This window comes from Aptenodytes forsteri, unplaced genomic scaffold (genome assembly GCF_000699145.1).
Source record: "Aptenodytes forsteri isolate BGI_AS27 unplaced genomic scaffold, ASM69914v1 Scaffold36, whole genome shotgun sequence".
NCBI classification, from domain to species: domain Eukaryota; kingdom Metazoa; phylum Chordata; class Aves; order Sphenisciformes; family Spheniscidae; genus Aptenodytes; species Aptenodytes forsteri.
Window position 1 is genome coordinate 1,327,365 of NW_008795477.1, and position 23,731 is coordinate 1,351,095.

A 23,731-nucleotide genomic window follows, 5' to 3' on the forward strand; every position below is an offset into this window, starting at 1 on the left:
GTTTTTTTTTTTTTTTTTTTTTTCTTTTTTTTGCAGTTGTACCTATAGATATGTACAAGCACCTCTTCTTCAATGTCAGCTTGCAGTTTCATTACTGTGGTACCCTTTCATTCTCTGCTGAAAAGCAGGGGAAGCAAAAGCAACTTAATCTCACTTAGTCTGTGGTAGGCACAAAAAAGAAACGTTGTCTGTGCTCTAAAAGGTTTTGTGTGAACAGAAATCTCAGTGAATTGAACTTTGAGTCAGTTAAATCTGTTTTTTCTTCTCCCTTTGGGTCCTCATTATCATGACGTTTACTAACAAAACAGTTGGAAAAGGAGACAATGGCCTGGGTGACTTTCAAGAAGAACCAAAATTAAGAGTGATTTTGTTGCACAAAGTGTTGTATAGGAGAGGTTTTCATCTACATGTACTCATCAAGAAGGAGACAAAGCACATGTATAACAGAAAATTCAAAGTAAGGTATCCACTTTCAGGCAAAGGTCAAAAATGTAAGACCTAAGTGGCCAGCAAGGCAAAATCATTGCTACATTCTCTGGTCATACAGCACCTTGCACACAGTCAGATCTCTGTCATCAGGGCTCAAAGGTTTTATACGGTGCAAATAAATTGTAACAGTATATGTGAACATAACACCTTCAGTCTGCATTCATGGTAGCAAATGCTCCACGGAAATCAATCAAAGCCATCCACCATTTATAACAATACGGACTACAAGAAACACCTTCACTGCTACTTGCCCTCCATACAGTGAACGTTTTCACGCTGTTGACTTGGATGCATCATAGTTCTTTTCCGTCAGTTCGAACTCAATATTCTGATGCACCAAGTCAACAGACCCTTCTGCACCAAGTACTGATATTTATCCATTCCCATGAGGTGCTTCATGATAGGGAGATTAGACATATGTACGGTTTTATGTGTTTGTGCATTGGTATGTAAGTACCTACGTATATAAACACAGAGAGATACGTAAGACTGAGAGTACCTGAATGTGCAAGAAGAGAGTATCATAAATTAATACCCATGTGGAGCACCTGCAATGTGTGAAACTACTTACTTACTTAGTCCTGAAAAAATTCAGGACTAGGAGCAGGTTGAAAATTAAATACAAAAAAATAAAATACAAATGTCTTCTGCTATAGAAACATAGGTTATTTTTATACTACTACAATATGTAATTTTTTACTATTTGCAACTTTTTATTTTCTAGTTGCAGATATGCATTTTCCCCTTTAAAATGTAATTATTAACAAAGGCAAAATGCATGTTCACAAGAGCCCATGAAAAACAGAATCGTTAAGAGTTCTGATCAAGTTCTAACTACAATTCATATAACCAAGACGAAGTCTAGAAAACAATGTGCCCCTCTTCCTTCTTTCCCACAGACATATGGATGGAGAAGCTGATTACATTCTTACATTACAACATATTGTGAAATGTAGGATTCCCCTGGATGTAGAATAGTCACCTCCTATAAATGACGGGCTTCTGCAGAGAGGCTGGGATACAGCAGAGATTTGGATAGAAGACTGGCAAAGTCTATCTGAATAATTTGGCCCAGTGCACTAACTATCATTCATGATGCAAATGCTGTTATCAACAAAGTCACCATTTATTATTTTAATCTGCAAGAATGCACAGATGTGACTAAATTTATATAAACAATTATAAAGGATATGACTTGCTGCCTAGAAAACTCACTCAGCTCTTCTTCAGACCTTGTATTACAGTTCTTCAAACAGGCTAAATTTTGCTTATAAAGTGTCCCACCCATGTGAATAAGACTATTCCAGTGACAAATATTTTTCTGAGAACCAGCTCTCGAAGAGAAAATATGATTTCTTACAAATGTTAGCATTTTTGCAAATCAGGGCTAAAGATAACTCAGGCAAACTTTTGCTGTAGCACTTGCTTCTCTGTTAGAAACCACTTGCAATATAGATAATGCTACTAATATTTAATAAAGACATATCATTACTTTCTCTGCTTCCAGAAAAATGTCATTTACTTCAAAGATGTACACGAACAAAGTGAACAAAGTACTCCTGTTTAATCAAAACATGATAATTAACAGGAGTCCAAGTACCCTTATCTTGGGGAAAAGGAATAACAGGTAGCAATTTCACTACTCTTTCAAGTCCGGGATTGTGCTACCGAGTGGGAGGATCTGACAGCTATTAATTCACTTCTTGTCATTTCAAGGGGAGTAATTAACAAGTTGACTACATCTGCATGGCTATTAGCATGGATGGTGCCTTGGATTTAGTAAGGTGTAGATGGCTGCCGGCTTCCATGAAAGAAAGGTTAATGGAGACATTTGTCCTGTGACGAAGAATTTTGAATTGAGCGTCATAAATCATCCACCTCTAGGAAACCATAGCATGAGTGTCTCTTCCAATTTCAAAAATAATTTAAGGAATATTTTTACAAATCATGATATACAAGGAATAGATAAGCAAGTTTTCCACCGGTGACCCTATTCATGGGTTGCAAGTCTCACTTCAGCTCCTTCTAAGTACATGATCCTAATCATAATTATCATCACCGTATGTGGGTTGTGATACCTATAACAGAACCACTGGCCTAAAGCCACAGAATGACTTAGGTGTTCACTCCAACTTCAGGCATCTAATTCCCAGGGCCTTTGAAGCTTCTCAGTTGACCCATAACATGACATTCCACCCTGATTTAGCCCTAAGAACCTAGGCTTTCTTTATAGTATTTCACATTTGAGAGCATTATTCATCTGACTAACTTGAGATGCAGATGTTAGGGTGAGATGAATCATGCTCTAGAATTTCAGTACATTTTTGTTATGAATTAGAAACCACAACCCACACGACTTCACTATGGTTTATACTTCTGGATAAACATATAAACTCTCCTGTCTTAATGTCACCAGCCAGATGGACACTTTGCTCACACTTAAATCCAGTCAGGATCTATAGACTAGGAGCTGAATTCCCCAGATTATCAGAGGGTCTCAATCCAATGAATGTGTGTATATGAAACGCTACTAAAAACCCTACAGTTGCTAACACAAGAAGGAGATGTTGTCCCAATTTTCTGATAGATCAGTGTTTGGAGTATCACGGTAGGCCTGAAGGGAGGCCTGAAGAGCTTAGCTCTGAGAATAAGCTCTTCTGTGATAAGAAGCAGCACTCTTCCACTCCTTTTGCCACTTCAGTTTATTAGATGGATTAGTTAGAGTGTTGGTGAATCAAAGCAGGGGGAGGTGAGAATTGTTGGATTGAGTCAAATCAAAAACACCAGTTGCTGAGATAGAGGTCTTCTGCCTGTATGAAGCTGAGATGAAAAAAATAAATAGCCTATTTTGCATAGAACAGACAAAAAAATTTTAACAATGGTTTCTATTCTTGGCTGACTCTAGATTCTGAATATGGTAGATATTATTATGAAAGAATTCTAATAATTTTTTTCATTATTATCATTACTACCATTTTTAATAATTACTATTATTAAAAAATATACCACAGAAATGTTTTTATATTGTCACAGTTTTGAGAAAAGGCTTTTTTTCCTTCCTAAATTTTAATCTGGCTAATAAGTGCTTAAGAATAGCAACCACAGGGTCATGCTTCTATGCAGTTTTTGGTTATTTTTCTTCTCTCTCTGTTTAGCAGATATACAATTAAACTCAGAGGTTACTAGGAGGAATAGAAGGGTTATATACCGTGCTTTGATCCTCCATTGATGCTTTATTCAGTGGAGAAGAGAAGATGGTCAAGGCAGGAATATATCTTACTTCTAACACAAAGAGAGTTAATGGAGGATAGAAAATAAGAAGTATGAACCATTAACAGTTAAGGGGTATTGGTACTTTTTTGCATGCGAACATACAGCATAGGTGTCTCATGGCAACACACAGGAGAAACACTTTTCTCTCCTGTTCCATCCATGGTAGGCAGATGTTGGGCAGAGATGTTTGAGAAATAGAGTTGTTCATCTGTTTGCTTGCTTTCTCAAACAAAGGAGAAAGGGAAGTCAGATCACTGGCCAGACTATCAATTAAGATCATTCAGATTAGGTAAATGCTCCAAATGAGAATACAAAAAGTAGAGCCATAGAAGACCAATAGTCCATCTAATCCATTTTCCTCTTTTGGAGAGTGACCAATGGCCCAGGGAATCCCACAATGATTTTTGCTTGGCATATTCTCTCAGATTCCAGTTATTTGCACCTCAAGAGCCCTTCTAAGCTGGAAGCAGAATCTCTGTTTTTAACAGCCCTTGATGGATTTTTTTCCCTCCAATAGTTTACCTAAATGGTTTTTGAATCCATCTACATTTTTAGCACAGGTAATTATCCCTATTGTCTTTGAGAACAGAGATCAGTTTAGGAAGGAATTTTGGCTCACGGGCTGATGTCTGAGAGTGACTCTGCATGAGATGGTTGACTCAGCTTTCACATCTTGCCTGTCCCAGAAATAAAAGGATCTCTTTTCTCTTTCGTCCCCACTTAGACTCCCATTTCCCCATAGGTGGTTCTACACTGTCCCTTTTGCCACTTTTTGAGCTTGCTGCATTGTTTTTACTAAAGTGATTAAACTCACTAACCTGGTAGACAATTATTCTGTGTTGGGGTGGCTTAGTTTTCTTCTGGACTACTCTTCAACCAGCCTATAAAGTTGTCCGATGAATGCCAGGGAGCCAATAAGGCTGGGAGAAGGGCAGAGACAAAGAGTGGGATTTCCTCCTTTTCCACACAAATGAGTTGTTAGATTTGGCCCATCCCATCTCACAAAACTGCAATCTATTGCAGAGCCTCCAAAGTCTGTTCCTAACAGGTGATAGTTCATGCATCATTCCTTCTTCATGATTTAGGGTAAAGAAATTGGATAGCTCTACACTGGGTCTCCTCTATATGCTATTTCCTTCCCTGAGGCCTCACCGTGTGCTGCAGAGACTCAAAACTGTAGCTGCTGTCTGGTACCACTGTGGCTGAAGTGAATCTGCTAGCATAGCTGCTGCGGTATGTTTTCTAAGGGCATGAGTGATGGATGCAGACAGATAACTGCATTTCCAAGACTAAACTGCAAGCCTAAATGCTCGTCAAGGTGTTCTGATTAACCTCCAACCTTTAAGGAGGTGTTCAGTGAAATGATAGGGAGAAAATGACAGCTGTAGGGACAGGTCTCTGGGCCACCTACTCCCTAGAAAGACAGAGACTGCATTTGCTTGTCTGCTATTGTTTATATCAGAGATATTAGCAAAGGAAAATTACTAGATTAAGCACTGTTTCCCGTGTGTCTGAAAATGCTAAGTGACAGTGAGCTGTCACCTGGCATAAACAGCCTTCAAATAGTTGCATGATGAGTTGCATTTGTAAGAAAATATGAATGTGACGAAGCAGTAGCAGACATTAAGTGTGTGTCCAGGATTTTAGAAGTGATTTGTCTTGAGTATGGACGGGGAAATGTAATTAGTTGCTCCGGTTATTTCTTACATGAAGTCTGCAAACCATTTAGGACTGAATAATTGGCTTATCAAAGTCCCAAGAAAGAAAGTTTAACAGCAGAGCTAGAGATCATTTATCTGAGTAACACAGCATATTTCGAATGGGGCCAGACTGTTTCATTAATGAGGAAAATACTGAAGTTCTCAACAGAGGAAGGAGTAAAGAATCAAAGCCCATCTTGAGCTGAGAGTGCATCTAAGTTAGAGGATATAGCTCAGACTGAAATATTGAGAGGTGATCCAACTATCATTAATCTGCTCTTTGGAGGGAAACTACCAACTTTACAACTAATTCTTCCCAAGAGAAATGGGTTTGTTTGTTTTTTTTTTTAAATCAAATTGTTTTCCTCATATGCAGAAAGATCTGCTATGATTTACCAGTTTCCATTCTCCATGGCTTCAAACAATTTCTATTTCCCTTCATGGCAGGATATAATAACAACACTAAGCAGAAGGTATTTTGTTGCCTCATTGAAATCTAAACTAACTGAGCAGCTTAGGCACTTTTTGCATTCTTAATTTCTTAATGCTACTCCCTCCTTCTCTATTCATGGGGTTTTTTTAATCTTATGGTGGGAGCACCTATGTTGCCAGACACATGCCAATGTTCTCCTTTCTTTTGCCACCTTAACAAGGATTCTGCATGGGAAGTCCCACTCTGCATTTTCCTCCCTTCACTGCAGGTCATCTATCCAGACGCTCTGAGAGATATCATCATGATCTGTGAAGGCCCCTGTTCTGACAAGCTGTCAGGGAAGGCACTGCAGTTCAGATTCAGGCACCTACATTTAGACAGATGCAAAATATTTGTCTACATGCAAGGTAGGTATCTAAAATCTCCTTACACTTAATGGAAGTATAGACTCTATTCAGCTGCCCACACATGACTCTTGCTATTTGATATGCTCTCAGGAATCTTGTCTGGCTTTCCTTTACTGGACTAGAAGGGCTCTGGTGCCCCAAAGGTCCTGTGTCACATCCACAGGGGGCCAGATGATGACGACACAAGACCTGTGGGAGATCCACAGCATTCTGGATCAGGAACCTGAACCTAAGCAGGATACTGTAGGACATCTCAAATGGCTCTCAGAGCCTGTGATAAGGGAAATGAGCAAAGACCTAAATCTCCACTTCTAAATCACCCTGAAACCCACAAAACTGGAACCTAGATACACAGCTCGTGTAGACATTTTAATTTAGGTGTCTGAATGTAAGGCTTAGTCCTAACATGGTAAGCATAATCTCTGTTTGCTCTTCTTCGTGTACGTAAGTCAAAATGTTTTATACGGAAAGTATTAACCTCTTAATGTGACATATGATGCAGATAATACCAACAGCTAGAAAAATGAAAACTAATAATAAAACATAGGTTTAGGATTATGGTTCAAACGCATACACCAGTATTGTTATATATTCTCCATTCCTCATTTTAAATGATGATGAATATGGAACACAAACAAAGGCAATTTAGCTATGTCTACACAATCAGTCTGAATACCCTTGGAGACAGTCTTTGGAGACAAATTGTACTGGTTCCAGATCATTTTGTATGAGTTGTTTAACCAGTCTCAGATAAGGCTACTAAATGTATGGAGAATGATGAATGAAAGGCAGTGGTGACTATTTAGGTATCAATCACATTAATTTTTTGAAAAACAATAATTTTGGAGCTCAAAACCAGTTATGGCTTTTTCAGTCCAATCCAAATATTTTACCTTCTATGGAAAAATGAGAATGAGAATGAAATTAGGGATGGAGTATACACATATACACATCTTAGATAATAGTAGAAATGATCTAGAAACCTTTTGTACCCTAAAAATGAATTTGAATAGTACTTTTGTGGCAAGATGTCCCTCTCCTGATCTATTAGATGTGTCCCGTCTTTGTCTTCTTTCACTCTCTCATTACTAATGAGTTCGTATTTCCCTTGCTTTATCTTTTTTCATTTTTGTACCTTGAAAACAGATATAATATTCTTTATCACACAGACATTTTTTGGTACACATTATATAACTTTAGAATATTTTCAGTCCCATTTTATCTTTTTTCTCAAATTCACCCGTGCATTCCCACCATCTTATTAAAGATAGGTTTAAATGTGTTTTATTTGATGCATTGGTGAATGCATTACTTCGTTAGGAAACCTCATGGAAATTCATGTGCTTAATGCTAAAGTGCCTCCCATCCCACACCCATTTCAATTAAAGTGTGACATTGACACAGCCTTAATGCCCTCAGCTGCTCATTTGACACAATCTCATGCAGTGATATCTCACCAAAACAGGAAGCTGCTTTCGCATCTCGTTTGCATTATGTATTCATTTTAAGATTAGTCACATGGTTAATGAGCATCTTGGAGGCTGTCCAGTTTGCTACACTATGTCATGCTTCCTTTCCTGCCACTCTACTTGCATTAACTCTCCGTGATATTGCCAAAGACTGTGCAGAGTGTAAATTGCTCTTATCCATTTTTTCCAGAAAATGATCACATCCACTGCCACTTGGAAATTGTTCCCATTGTTGACGACAATTAAATATTAAATGTGTGCTGAAATAATTTCATTTTCATGAAATGCTAACCTCTGAAATTTTGCCCACACACAGTCTAATACTAAAAGAATTTCCTCCTTCCCCTCTCCATTTACTTACAAAAATAATGTCTTATTCATTTTTTCCAGAAAATGACCACATCCACTGCCACTTGGAAATTGTTCCCATTGTTGACGACAATTAAATATTAAATGTGTGCTGAAATAATTTCATTTTCATGAAATGCTAACCTCTGAAATTTTGCCCACACACAGTCTAATACTAAAAGAATTTCCTCCTTCCCCTCTCCATTTACTTACAAAAATAATGTTTCTGTCTCAAAATTCTGAACTGCAATGTTTGTAGCAAGCCTAAAATACAGTCATTATTCCCACTTTATCTTGAAGTGGCATTAATCTCAAAGTGACAGCATTAAAATTAGCACTTCAGGTAGCATTTAACTCTTTAGTCAATGTTTACTCTATATTTTAAACAAATACTGACACATAAGAAAGACATGGACCTGTTGGAGCAGGTCCAGAGGAGGGTCACAGAAATGATCAGGAGGATGGAACACCTCTCCTATGAAGAAAGGTTGAGAGAGTCAGGGTTGTTCAGCCTGGAGAAGAGAAAGCTTCAGGGAGACCTTATTGCAGCCTATCAGTACTTGAAGGGGGCTTATAAAAAAGATGGCAGCAAACTTTTTAGCAGGGCCTGTTGCGACAGGACAAGGGGGAATGGCTTTAAACTAAAGGGGGGTAGATTTAGACTAGATATAAGGAAGAAATGATGATCTATTTGTGTGTTTATGTGTATTCACATTTATTTTTATCTGTATATAATGTCTGCAGTCTGAGTTTCTCAAAATCTTATCAGCTTTTCCAAACTAAGACAACCAGCTAAAATAAAAGACAGTTTCATACATCAGAAGGGACCACTTATTGTGATCATTTATTTTGACACCGTATGTCTGATCCACACTGTACAAAGGACTTCTCTGAATAAATTCCTATCGGAACAAAAATGCACCACTTACTTACAAAAAAACCCCCCAAAACAACAAACCCAGAACAAAAAGCAACCTCTTCCCTCAAATAAATCCATACTAGTCTTTAAAAAAGTCTTGGACTTAAAGGAGTGCTGGAATATCCATCACAACATCCAGTAAATTCTTCAAAAGTATAGGTATTCCTTCTATAAATGATAAACACAGAAGGGAAAAGATGTAAATAGTTCTAAATCTATTTTATCTATCAAAATTAACACATTTGAAATATATGTATGCATTCGACATACAAATCTATGAGCACATATATCATACAATGTAACAACTGAAATATACTTTTAACAAAAATTCTGCCTCATCTCACAGTAGCAGCAGCTTTCTGTGATCAACAAGATTCCCCGTAATATTTCAAAAATGCCAGTGGATAACAGAAAAAAAGTTGTAACTGCAAAGCACCATAAATATACAGTTGTATATTTCTACTATATTGCTAGAGATACGAGTCACTGTAGAAAGAGAAAACTAATGCATTAGTAACATAACATTGAACCACAATGAAAAGGAATGATAGGGAAAAAACAGGTTCCTAGGGACTGTCACAAAAAAGGGAAAAATAAAGCCTCTGAATTTTTAAAGCTATATGATTATTACTGCACAATGTTTAGGATAAATTCCTAACCGTGTTTTTGGAGGGAAGCAGAAGTGGGAAGGAGAAGAACATTTGGCAGCATATTAAAGGGAAAGGACTCCTCTGTATTCTCTGGTCAGTAACACTAAGCAATTTTCACCGTAGTCTCATGTTGGACTAGACAAAAGAGAAATATACTCTTATCTTCAGACTCCCTTCAAAGCTCACTCTCTTATTAGTTTACTGATGAAGTATAAAATAAAAATAAAATAAGGAGAAAAATATCTTCTAAAAATCTTCAAAAGCCAATTGCTCATGGGTATGCTTCTATGTAGAAAGGAGTAGGTCAGGACATGAAATGTGTTCTTTATACCAAAAGAATCAAACTTCAGAACATTTCTTAGAGTTTAAAAGATTTGGGCTTTTATGAAATAAAATATGAAAACTCGTTGGCAGCCATTTATTTTTAAGTCAAAGCAAAAACTATTGTAGATGCCTTGTTTCAGGTTTTTTATGTGTTCCTAACTGATCATACAAGATGGTTTTGTGGATCCTTTATATGGACTGAATGCAGTTTGGTTCTGCTTTTCAACTAGAATATCAACCAGATTATATCAGTCCTATGCTCATGTGCTTTGGGAATGGTTTATTATCCCGTCTTCTTTACTTAGATGCAAATATATTTCACAAGAATCTACAGAAATGAAAAACAGCTGAAACTATTATTCCACTTCTATGTCAACACTTAAGGTGGACAATGAAAACTTAAAATGGGTGAAGTTATAAACCTTTAGTAGCCCCAGGGGTCATTGCCGTCTTTCCCGTAAAACTGAAAGTGATAGACTTCTGGGATTTAAAAGACAATGATGTTATTTACAAAGGCCCCTTGATTTTACAGCCCCCAGCCCCCCGTTTCTATTAGGACAGCTCTTAGAAAAAGCCCCATCAAATGCAAGGAAGTACAGTATCAATTCTGTCAGCACTACCTACTTAAATCATGGCTAAATTTGTACAGTGAAGTATCGTGGTCACTGCTGCCACAATTTCACACCACAGAAAACATAGAGAATGGAGATGCTAGTGCAAGAAAGTTAGGAAAAATATGTATTTATTTACTAATTCTTATGTCTGTGTAAAGCAAAAGAAACAATAGACCTTATCTTAAAGGTCAACTGGAGAATAGTAGACTCATCAGGACGGCAAGTACTGAAAATCCATGGATTATCATTCAAGCACATCATAGAACTTCTTTTGTTACTTCCAGAGAATATTATCCTCTCAGTGACACCTACGGAAACTGTTGTTCCCTTAAATGCCCAAAGAGAAATAAAACCACAGGTAGGCAGAATACGTTATTTCTGAAGAAGTACACTAAAATCTGAGGTCAGTATGCCCAGAGAAGTTCAGGACAGCTCATGAGTTCCATAAACAAGATACAAATTGCTGAGGAATGAAAGTAGCCTAAAATGTATGACACAAAAGAAAGGCAATATATCGATATCCAGAGAGATCAGTGATCTCAGACACAGCTGAAAAGCTGTGTTCAATTTTCTGCTTTGCCACTCTGCCAGAGTGAAGGTACATTTCATATGTGGCTGGTTTTTTTTTTCTTTCCTCATCATCTGCTGCTGGGTTACTATGAGAAACAAAACTCTGACTAGACAGATCGCTGTTCTGCCCCAACATGATAACTTCCCCGTGACACAAAGCATCTGTTTGTGGTTAGCTCCTTGCAACTTTCGAGGAATGACCTCTCCTCTATCAACTCCTGGCATCAGCATAGTCTTGGCCCTGGATATGTTTATCTTGGATCACCTAATTTTTTTTAGACTGATGGAAAATAGTTAAAATATGCCTATCAGTGGATGTACAAAAAAACATGGGATGAATTCTGTGATTTGAGACCAGGGGCTCGAAAGTAGTAAAAGCAATCTCAACACTATAAACTTTTTCAATGAACTGAGATTTTTAAATGTATTTGTTTGTTATTACAGGTCAGACGACAAATGATTCCTTCTATTTGTTTTTTGGGTTTATGTCCAATTTTGAGGGGCCATACCACATATTTACCCAAGAGGAAACATACGTACTTAGCCCAAGATTATACTCTGCTGTTTAGTACATGTTTTAGAGCATGAATAGAAATAAGCCTTTCTCAGGATGTCCTCAGCATGTTCTGAGAGACAGAAGTGCTGAACAGATAAAACTCAGAGTCGTACTTCCAGTTCTGCCTCAAGCCATCTGTGTAAGTTTGCATTCAATATTTCATTTCTCTGTTCTCTATCTCCCTCCCTCTTCTATTTAGAGTGTTGGTTTTACTGAGTAGAAGCTGTCTCTTACTCAAGGAGACCTTCATCCTCATTCGGTCCTCTAGGTATTCCTGCAGTATGTACTTACAATGCATCATAAGCTTGCCTTCTCTTTATGATTATCTATTATTCATATTGTGGTAGTGTCTAGAGACCAATAAGTTAAGATTATGACAAGATACAATATATGGATAAATACAGATGGCAGGTGGATATTTAATAATAAAGATGGGTGCATGTACAAAACTTAATGGTGTCAGTAATTAATGCTCCTCTCTTCCAATTAGATTTATTATTTTTTTCCTGAGTGCAACAAATGAATTTGTAGAAATTCCATACTAGTTTTGCCTTCTTTAGAGTTGACACATCTCATTTTTATTTTGTAATATTTTAATGGTTATAACATTACTAATGGTATGAAGAGTTTATACATCTTTTTTTTTTTTACATCATTAAAAGACAACAATTTACCAGGAGTTAATATCCAGGAAATGTGGAATACTATAGAAATAACAAATTAAAATAAATATTACCATTAGCTGCTCTACTTAGCAGTGCAGTAATTTTATATAAGTTAAACCTGAGTTTGAAATATTTAAAAATTTAAAAAATAACAAAAAATTGTTTTGGCTGAGGGGGTTAGAAAAATCCCCCCCTCCAAAGGAATCTTTGTAAATGTTAACATTTTTAGTGCCTCCCACTTATCAGACCCAGATTCTGCCATCTTCTCCTAGGTATAACTAAATAGTCCCTATAAATGCAAGAACTTTTTAGTATAAGTAAAACTAACTAAACCCTTAAATGAATAAACATTCAGTTCTGCTGATTTCTACCTTAATGTGACATACATTTTTTACTACATTCATTGATATTGATGATTATAGTGGTGCCCAAAAGATGCTTAACAGCAAAAAAAACCCAATAGTCTTTTGACATCATAGTGTCACAGAAAGGTGGAGGTTGTCAGGAACCTCCGGAGGTCATCTGGTCCAAACCCCTGCTCAAGCAGGGCTACCTAAAGCAGGCTGCCCAGGACTACGTCTATACAGTTTTGAGTATCTCCAAGGATGGAGACTCCACAATCTCTCTGGGCAACCTATGCCAATACTCTCCTGTACTGGGGAGCCCAGAACTGGACATGGTACTCCAGGTGTGGCCTCAGCAGTACTGAGTAGAGGGGAAGGATCACCTCCCTCAACCTGTTGTCAGCGCTCCTCCTAATGCAGCCCAGGATACCATGAGCTGCCTTTGCTGCAAGGGCACATCGCTGGCTAATGTTCAACTTGGTGTCCACCCAGCGTCCAGCAGGATGTGAAAAGATGATACCCAATACAACAGGAATCTGGGGCTGTTCAAGGCATTAAATTACTCAGTTTTATACTCTGTAAATATCTTCCAAATCTGTACTCAACTTAGAAGAGGGAAAAACATTTGAAATGTTTTAATGAGACACAGTTTTTGCCACAGCCATTTTGAATTAACTGATTTAGAAATATAAATTCAGTTCAGCCAACCAGAATCCATCCCAGATCTCTCTTCCAGCTCAGACTGTCCCATTGCACTCCAGCCATATAGTCATGCAATGGTCAGCATCTAAAGATGATGACTTTCAGTGTATTGCAGATACATGTGAATATTTATCATTACTTAAGGTTACAATGCAGGTAAACTCAGTGGAGTTAGCAGAGTATGTGACCCCAGAGCACAACTCCTGTATATTAAATTCAGTAGGCACTTGATTTTTCTAGAGAAGGTCAAGTGTTTAAAAGTGGAAAACAGTACTAAAATAACAAAACTTTTAAAAACACACTCCAGACTGGAGTTTTTACACTATTTCAGTATTTTGAAAGATTGCTTTCTCTCTTGTACGATTTTTGGTTTCTGTGATTATAATTGCACAGCCATTAGTAGTTATAGAGCATGAAGCCACAAATCTGTTGGTGAAAGAGATTTTGTACAAAGCATTTCAGGAAGAAATACCTATGGTATGACCATGACACAATGTAATTGTCATCACAAAATTAAGGTTTAATCTAAAGTTTATAGACCCTGCTTCAATCTAAGTGTTATTTAGGAGCAGCTTCTCACTGTATGGCAATCTTGAATAGGCAGAGAGATTGAAAGGGATGAAGAAGACAATAATCTCTACTCACCTATAGTTGGATCATGATAGTCAGGGAACCGATGGCTTATGAACTGCATTGTCATTGCTGGAGATGAGGAAGACAGAGGGAAGAAAAAAGAATTACATTACTGTCTTTAAATGACAACAGGGAAAAGAACAAGCAGAGAATTCACTCATCCAAGTATTAGCTTAGAAAGTGAGTCAAAAGTTGGTCTTATGTCTACAGTTACAAGAATGCATTGGCATTACAGTGATAACGAAGAATTGATAAATGGAAAAAAATATGAATTAAACTTCTTTATTTGTCTTAATTTCTTCCTTTTTAAACTGCATTTTATCAATTGCTGTATTAATATGTTACATCTTTTTGGCACTTGGTAAATACTGTTAACCTGATATTGTCTACAGATGAAAATTGCCATGAAGAAAACATAAAATATAATTTACAAGGCTGGTTCATAAAAGTTTTCATCATGTTACACAATGCCACTAACTGCAGTACCTGATTGTATTTCTGGTGCGTTTTAGGAATACCTAACTCATTAAGCTTGATACAGCAGACAAATGCTTCTGCTAGAGCTACCTACCTAGTCTGATATTGTCTAGAGATGAAAATTGCCATGAAGAAAACATAAAATATAATTTACAAGGCTGGTTCATAAAAGTTTTCATCATGTTACACAATGCCACTAACTGCAGTACCTGATTGTATTTCTGGTGCGTTTTAGGAATACCTAACTCATTAAGCTTGATACAGCAGACAAATGCTTCTGCTAGAGCTACCTACCTAGAGCTTGGTTTCTTCTGAACAGATTGTTTTATGGCTGAATATTACTTGCTTTCAGAAATTTTAGGGAAGTTACGAGTCTTCAGGAAAATTGTTTTGCATCAGAGCGGAACAGGTAGCGCTCTGGAAGTGAAATTACAATCTATGTAGAAAGCCAGAAACATTCATATCCTGTCCAACCGTGAGTTTCCAACGTGCCTTCTAAAGTTCATGGACTTTGGATAACCACAAAAGTAGGTTTGGGTAGTCGGTGGTCACAGTAATACCATCAGTCATAAGAACAACATGGGTAGTTATGTTGTCTTTGATGTTTTTCCTCTGGAGCTTGAACCTCAGTTCATTTGAAAAGTAAAGGAATCTACCTAACACTGAGAGCTGTGAAGAAAAGACCTTCAAAAGTGAAACAGGTGAATTCCAATTGAACAGAAGGGGGAAAAAAATAGGACCCAGCAGATTTTTTTTTGGAAAAAAAGGGCCCAGCAGATTTTTTTTTTTTTTAAATATTGCTTGATTTTTAAGCCAATTTCATTATTTTAATTTTTCATGGTTTTTTAATGCCTGCATTAAAATTCCACTATAGTTGCTCTGTGGCCATTTGTTTAAAAAAAAATACCCCACCTGAATGATAACTATCGGTCACAACACTTTAAACCAAACATAAGATCCTGCCTTATGTCTTGAACATCTCAGTTACCTCCAATAGCAGAGGTTATGAACAAGACGTGATATTTTAAAAATTCTGCATATAAATACATCCATTTTCAAAACAGCATTTTTTAGGTTAATGTTTGTCCTCCTTATATTTTCAAGAATCTGGGGGTTAAGGAGATAGTTTTACAAAATGACACAGACAAGGAGTATTAAACATTTATTACCATGTTAATAAATTATTGCATCTTTAGTGTAGACAAATATAAATGTTAAGAAGCAGCATTATAAATTCATAGTAACTCAGAGAGCGTAACTGTGTAAAAAAAGCTCATTCAGCCTATACATATTATAGGGGAATAAATCTACGTGCAGTGACACTCATGTCTTCTATATTATCTGTTGTCAGATGCATTACTTTTAAGTACTGTGTATGTTTGGACACTTTCATTTCCAGGACACCTGTTTTTTTAATCACGACAGATTTTTAGGCACCTCCATCTGATAACTGTTAGTGGTTTATGAAGAATAAATTGATGTCCAATGTGATCTGCCTAGTTTGCTGAGAAGCAGAGGCAGCTAGCAGAAATGCTGTTCATATGGTTTCTGCCTACACATTTTGAGCTTTCTGAGGGCCTGTACCACAAATGAATTCAATTTGTTTCACTACCTGCTGCTTTTTCTTGCCAAGATTATTTTTTTTTAAAAAAAAAAGCAAACTACTCTGTATCTGATCTCATTCTGTTTCCTTTTGGAGCTATGCCTGCGTCACAAAATCTGTTGTTACAACTGATCCCCAGGGGATACCCAGAACTAATGGTAAACATTTTTGCTCTCTCCTGAGACAGCCCCAAATCAATACGTCATTTATATCCTCATTAAATCCACAGAATCTAAGAGGACTGAAATCATTTGGAAGCATCACACTGACTTTCAACTGTAACGTGCAAAATGTTAGCTACTGGGACGTGTAAAATTTATATCTCCCAAACCACTCTGTGAGTGTGAATATGCATCATCAAAACTTTCACAGGAACCTAGGCTGCACACAGTGCTTTAGAGGCAGATCTGAAGAGGAACTTATGTCTTGTAATGTCAAGTGCAACGATACTGACTTGTATACGCCTGATCCTCGTCTCAGTCCAGAGCTCTGTATGAGCTGATTTGGCTATATATAAAATGAATCTGGAGAGGTACAGAATTTGAGAAAGGTGTTCACAGAAGCACTCCGCATAAAGAAATGAAAACATCTTACAGTCTGCTGGCTAGGGAAACGGTGAATAAAAGTTTCCTTTTACATGCAGTTTGTCCCACAACTGCTTCCATGACATCCCTTTGTCAAGGGCTCCTCCTAAGCACCAGAATAAGGAACCTCTTTGGCCTCTTTAGTGCTTGTCACCTCTTGCATGGGGATTAGCACCCTCTCCCACAAATAGGTTACGCAGTTTTGTTTCCTCAGACAGAAGGAATTGAGGTACACTGTCTGAGATTTTTAGTCACTGAATTATAATGTAAAATAAGGAAACTGGTGTATAAGAGGTGAGAATTGCAGCCCCTCTTCCTCTGTGTGTTCTTTAAAATAAGAATTAGATTTCTGTTAAACCCTACTGAATATTAGTGCAGCAAGCATTTTCAGAGCAGGCATAACAGGCCACTTCCCCTAAGGGAAAGGAACAACTAGCTTTTGGCTTCGAAGGGGAACAAACCCCTTCCTTACTCCATGAGGATGGAGGACAAAGAAGTTTTGAAACATCAGGTCTGATGTACAACAACAGTTGTATCCAGATTTACCAGACATTCCACACGCTTGGCTGCTGGACATGCAGAAATTAGTTCTGAATGATGGTCAGAAGTTGGTGGAATGCTTCCCAGAGCAAAAGAAGGCTCAGTCACCGCTGGCATGAAACGACACAACTCAGCTGGTGCCTCGGGAATTAGACCTGCTTATAATCTGTTTGGGCTCCCCAGCAGGACAGCTACCTCAGCTGGAATACACTGGCTTCTTCACTGATATTAACATCAGCTCCGAAGTCATTTTCCAGAGCGAATTAATTTTGAAAACTAATACCAAAATGGTATGGGTATTCCGTGCTGCTTTATGAAAATATTCTCCTTGGTCCCCCCTTTTTTTCCTTACCCATTATCCTTATTTCCATATAAATTAACACTCACACTTAACAAATCCAAACCATCATCAGATATTGTTGTGACCATTTTCTTTTGGAAATCCAAATAATACTGTTCCAAATTTTTACAGATCTATAAATTAGGCACCTTTAACTTTAATTTATGCCACACATAAAACATTGTATCAAAATGTGGCTTTAAAACAGGATATTAAAACAGAATAAATGGATAAGACCGATATTTGAATAAATACATATACATGTCAAAGCAGAGTCAGTTAAAAAATGGTAAAAAAACCCCACCAAAACACCTTTTAATCCACAGCTGATATTGTGAAACATTTTGAATAGCAAGTTGCCTGAAAATTTTTAATGAATATTTTATAACACTGTGAAGATCATTCCATTTAAATGGGGCATGTACATCACGTGGCAACTACTATAAGTAAAAGGATCATTGTTTCAGATGAATAATCTCTTCGTTATATCCATCTGTGGCTAAGCAAGTACAGATTGCCTCAGTTGAATAAATTTAAGCCTGATATGCATGAGTAACTATATAACTTTAAATTTCTCTTGTGTTTTCAAAATAAAAAAGGGGTTCAGATCCTGCATTTCATTTTTAGTTGTTTCCAATTATGCTTATCCAATGTTTGTTAACTATCTAGAATGGTATACATGATATCTCTGCTGACACTGAAATATATATGTTTTCCGTGAATAATGAACTCAGTCCTGTCTGCTACTTTCAATATAATTCCTACTCTCTTCCTAATAATAATTTCTTTACCTCCCAGTAGGAAATGTCACGCTTAGAAAAAGGCTGAGGTTATATCATTTACTCTAAAGCATCCTTTTGATCAGTACAGCTATATTAAATTTCACGTAAAGGAAGATATCAACTTTTAAAAATATATGTGTTTTTGTGGACCTATAGGTTAATAGAAAAAATGCTTCAATACCCATGCAGTTGTGCAAGCAAGAGTAGAATCCCACTGTCCTTCTAATTTGTTCTAAATTTGATTTGTGCCGACAACTTTGAAAGTAGTCCTACAGCTCTTTTTCAGGACTGGAGAGTACGTTGCGATCTTACACAATATTCTTTATGGTAATAGTATCCCTGACGTGAATATCTCATCCTGAGCTTCCTATCCCTCTTTATTCACCCAAGAACTTCCACATATTCATACTCTCCTGGGTGCTGTGTATGATCATGTATTAATCTGCTTCCAAAAGAATCTTTACCTTCATCACAACATCCTGCACTTTAAATAGTCTAACAAATGACCACAGTAGTTGTGACTCAGAGATCTGTGATTCCGTATGGTTGATTCACTTTAGCTTAGATCCACTATTCCAGTGGATCTTTACCTTCATGGAAGACGGCCCTAAAATAATCTAATATGGTAAAGTCAGTGGACTTATAGATTAGTTCATGAAGTTCATGAGAAAAGAAGAACCATACAGGTATTATTAGCATAGAGAAAGTAATAAAGAAGCTAGGGTCTAAAAACAGAACTGTAGATCATATTAACAAAATATGCACCATAGGAAGAGACTTTGTCACAGAACAGAAAAAGTCATAAATATGCTAAAAGTTTAAGAGACATCCTTGCCTCTATCAATCTGAAAATTAAATAACTTTCTAAAAACCTGGCCAGGGCATGTTCAACATAACTGATTTTATTTTTTTGATAAGGTGTTTGTATGTAACTAAATATGTAAAAATGTTACAATATCAAAGTTCGACTATTTCAGCAACTAGACAAGCATTTTATTACTACTATTTGATCTCTGAAATACTGGATAGTTTGAACAGTTCTGGTCTTTCTGATGGTTTCAAACCCACAAGACCCTAGGTATCACCTTCTAAAATGTATGATCTTTTCAAATGTTCATGCCTGAAAACTGGAATGTTGACTTCTGTTTCATTGGCTTGGAAAAATGACAAACATCTTTATAACTAACTCTTTTGGAGCTCATTCCTGAATTTTTAGATCAACTTGTCAAGTAAAAAGTCATTTACAATCGTTCTTTTGCCCAATGAGACTTATCAAATAGACTTTGTAATAACAATGTGCAAACATATACATGATGAACAGCAATAGGTGAAGACAGTAGTTTTTCCAAAATCCTATCTGCTCTCTGAATTGCATTAACAATCACAGCAACTTTGAATGGCTGGAGACACCAATAATGATAGAGTATATTGGGAGGGGGGGGGAGGGAAGAAAAGAAAAAGTTAGAAAAACTCTAAATACAGTCTGAGGAAGATTTTATGTATGTTCAGTTTCTGCAAGTTTAATAAATCAATGTAAAAGGCAACCAAGAAAAAGAAATGCTATTAAAGCTTAAGGGAAATTTGGCTGAGAAACAAATGGGAGATGCTAGCTATGAACAAATTTAGGCTACAAATTAGAAAATATTTCTAGCTACCAGATGAGGGATTTTCTGAAACAGAATTCAAACATGGACGGAAGAGGAAAGAAACCTCTTTGATTTTACATTGCTTCCTAAGTGAACGGGCTGGCTTGAATTAGTGACACTGAAGGTTCTTTTAGAGAATTTTCCCCTGTGTTCTCAATTTCAGGTGGGGAAAATATTAATTTATTTTATGATATTTTAATATAGATAACAGCTATAATCAGGTCTTCAACTAATATCAGTGATGGAAATGAATGTTTGTTTTCCTAAAATAAGATGTGCTTTTGATCTCAAACATTTTATAAAGAGCCTCTTGCTTTCCAGGGAGAAGCTTCCATGCAGAAAACATTGCTTTGTAATAACCAGGGATAACTTAAATGACCCTATGTTTATGTTATAATTGTGTAGGGAAAAAACCCACAAGAATCTGAGAGCGCTTTATATACAATTCACGCAGTCAAAGCCAGCCCATCTGCAGCCTTTGCTGCTTTGAACAAAAAGTGTTGCACTTCTGAGGTACTGCACTTATCTTGTTTCCTACCCCTTACTAAGAAATCTTACAAGATAGCAGACATCTCTATCAGACGACAACTTTCCAGGTCACAAAGGATTACGTGATTTGAGTATACAGTATATTTCCTCTGTTTTATTTGTATTTATCTATGCATGCTGCATTTAGATCACAGTACATTTTAGAATAAATAATAACTGATAGCAGTAGTTACCCGAACCAAAACAAAAGGAGTCAGAATGATGAAATAATGTTGTTACATTCAAGCGCTTCACATCAGTGTGAACCAAAATTGCCAAACAGCAGCTGGAATGTCAAAGGTGAGAGAGGTTGCTTGATGTCAGTGGAGAAAAGATCATCCAAACCAGCAGTCTTCCATGATGACTTGTAGCTAACTTGATTAGATGTAGACCAAAACCCTTATCTAGAAGAGCATGTGAATGACCTGCCTCACACTGAAATCAATGGGATTACCCATTTTACCATTGTTGGGGTATGTGTTGTGTTAGGTCTGAGCACTGAACATCCATAGTGGCTGAAGGTTATGTCTACCAGAAGGTATATGACAAGACTTTTGAGGGGTACTTATTTTAGTCAAAAAGATGAATGAGAAGAAGAGTGATGTCTAATGCAGGGTATTACAGAGTTATAAGAAATTTTAAGAGTACAGGGAAAGTAAACAGAGAATGATTATTTATTCTCTCACTGTACAAGGCAATATTATCGAGTAATAAAATATTTTTGCACATTTTCAAGGAGAAGTTTTCATATCTTTTATTTTGTTCGTATATTCTTCCCAAAAAAACCACTACAGCCTACATTCACTGTTAGGATACCAGCCTAAAAGCACCTTTGTTCTGATCCAGTACAGCCATTTTTACATTGTTATGCCCTGTAAGAAATAGGATAAGAGCTTTACTACAGCATTTCAGGAAGGAATGCTACAAAGCCTGTGAGCTGCAATTATTAATTTTTTAGGTGTTATAATGTATTATTTATTGAGCATTGGCTGGGGAATGAAAGCAAACTAAATTTTATTTCTCTGTGTTAAATTCATTCTGGTGTACTAGAAAAATACAGAAGCTTGCTGTACAACAATCCACTGCCTATGCTAGGCTGCTGATACAGCATTGCTTTTTACGCTGTTTTTTGCTAAAGGGATAGGTGTTTTGTTCACCTACCGAAGCTCAAGTCCACAGCAAAGAGTAGTAAGCATCAGAAGGGCAGAGTCTTAAAAGCCAAAAGTCTCCTGAATTAAATCAGTCTTATTAGAATGAAAATCAAACACACAAAAGCCCATAACACGTAAATTTTAAACAGAGAAAACTCAAGTTACTAGCACAGCCAGAGCAGAACCAGGGAACTCCTCCTTGTCCATTGAATTGTTACAGATGGATCCTTCTGTTGACTTGTGTTGACTTGGCCTTGGTTGAAGGCTGAGCTGCAGAAAGCACTGCATAGGCTTCTGTGGTCCCCTGAAAACTTATTTCTATCACCTTCAAGGCCTGTCCATCTTCTATTTGCTCCTGTCAGTTCTGACTCTCACTGTCTTGCATCCCATTTCCTCTCTGGGAACCCACACTTTCTTGCCAGGAAGGTCATGGTCTTCCTCTCTCTCCAGAGGGTCCCAGCTAGATCCCTCATTTCCTTGTTAAAAAAGTGTAACACACAAAACTACCAGGCAAACACGTTAAAATAAGTCTTAAGAGAAAAACCAAACCAAACCAAACCAAAAATGAACATTTGTAGTGATTGAAATAGGAGAGCTAGTTTTGTTGTTCAGATTGCAGAACAAGAGATAGGCTTGCTCGTATAGTTTTGTACCCTCTACCATTGCAAAGTAAGAGCAGATTATGATCAAAATACGTTGAAGTGGAGTTGGTGGTGACAGACCAAGGCAGAAAACAGCTTTCTTTGGAGAATATTCACAGTTTTATAATTTCTCCTCCCGCGTCAGAAGGAAACGAAGGACTTGATGCAGAAATCTATATGTTGTGGCAATATGTGCCCCCAGGGGAAAAGCAAAGAATTAGGAAGCAGATGAGGAGAATCACGCCCTCAGAAAGAAAAGATAGAAAAAAAATTTTGTTTTGCTTTGGGTCTCACCTTGAATGAATAAATAAAAATCACTCATCTCAGAGTATCTCTCAAGCTGCTCTTTCTCACAAACATTAGAAGTAAAGACATGAGTTCTCACTATTTCTCTTCAAAGTGTGAACAGTGGAACAAAGACATATACTAGGTACTGGTTACACCTTTCCAGCAGGGACTGAAGGACAAAAAGAGAAATTGCACAAAAATTCATCCTGGACTTGAGAAACTTTCAGGAAACCTTCAGCAAAAGTGCTCGCACTGCAGAAAAGTTCCATGTCTTCTGAATCATCACGTTCTAGTGAAAAATGGTTGTACTAAAAAACTTCTGACTAACATTAATATCTACAACCAGACTCAGTTGCTGGTGCAATATAGGAAGGCAGAATGCACTGCATTGTAAAATTCATGTTAAAAATTCTGTTCAGTGTTTAAGGAAACAAGAAAGCAGACAAGAGTTGTATTTATTCCCCACGTAAGAGACATCATCATAATGTGATACAAATTAACGATAATGACAAGGTAGATTGCTACCACTTACACACCATTTCCTCCGTAGTATGTCCCTGACCCCTACCAGAAAGGTCTCCCACAAAAATACTGAACATTCCTTACCCTGCTTAGCTTATGCGACTTGACAAGATGCATTAATAAACAGAAATTACCTCTGGTAAATGCTGCTATTAGCGCATTTTCCTACGCTGTTTCTTCCATCAAGTTAAAATGGGTGAGAAAACTTAATGTGTCTTCTACTGTACTTCATCTAGAAAATCCAATAGTAACTTAAGCCTTCCATTAGTGAGCAATCCACAACGTAATGACATAAAAAGGTTTTAAACCAGACTCCAGTATAATGTGATTTTTAAAGCAGAATACATTGAATAAAGCTAGAAAGACTCAATTTTCACATATTATTTCAGAGAACGATGGAGCTGATTCTGGACCATTACAGACAGACACGTTTCAATTAAAGTCAATGGATAAATATCCGAATTTTACAAAAGAAGTAAGAGAAGTAAGAGCAAACGAGAAAAATATAGGTTAGTTCTTTATACAAGTGGGCC

General features: G+C 37.0%; 1 protein-coding gene across 1 annotated transcript in view; it reads right to left on the bottom strand.

Moving 5' to 3' along the window:
• The window catches only part of RIT2 (Ras like without CAAX 2), a 184,290-nt gene that overhangs the window by 115,901 nt on the left and 44,658 nt on the right, over positions 1-23,731 (bottom strand). Inside the window, exon 2 of the mRNA XM_009281181.1 lies at positions 14,109-14,165. Coding sequence (XP_009279456.1) covers positions 14,109-14,165 — 57 coding nt within the window. The remainder of the gene's footprint in view (positions 1-14,108; positions 14,166-23,731) is intronic.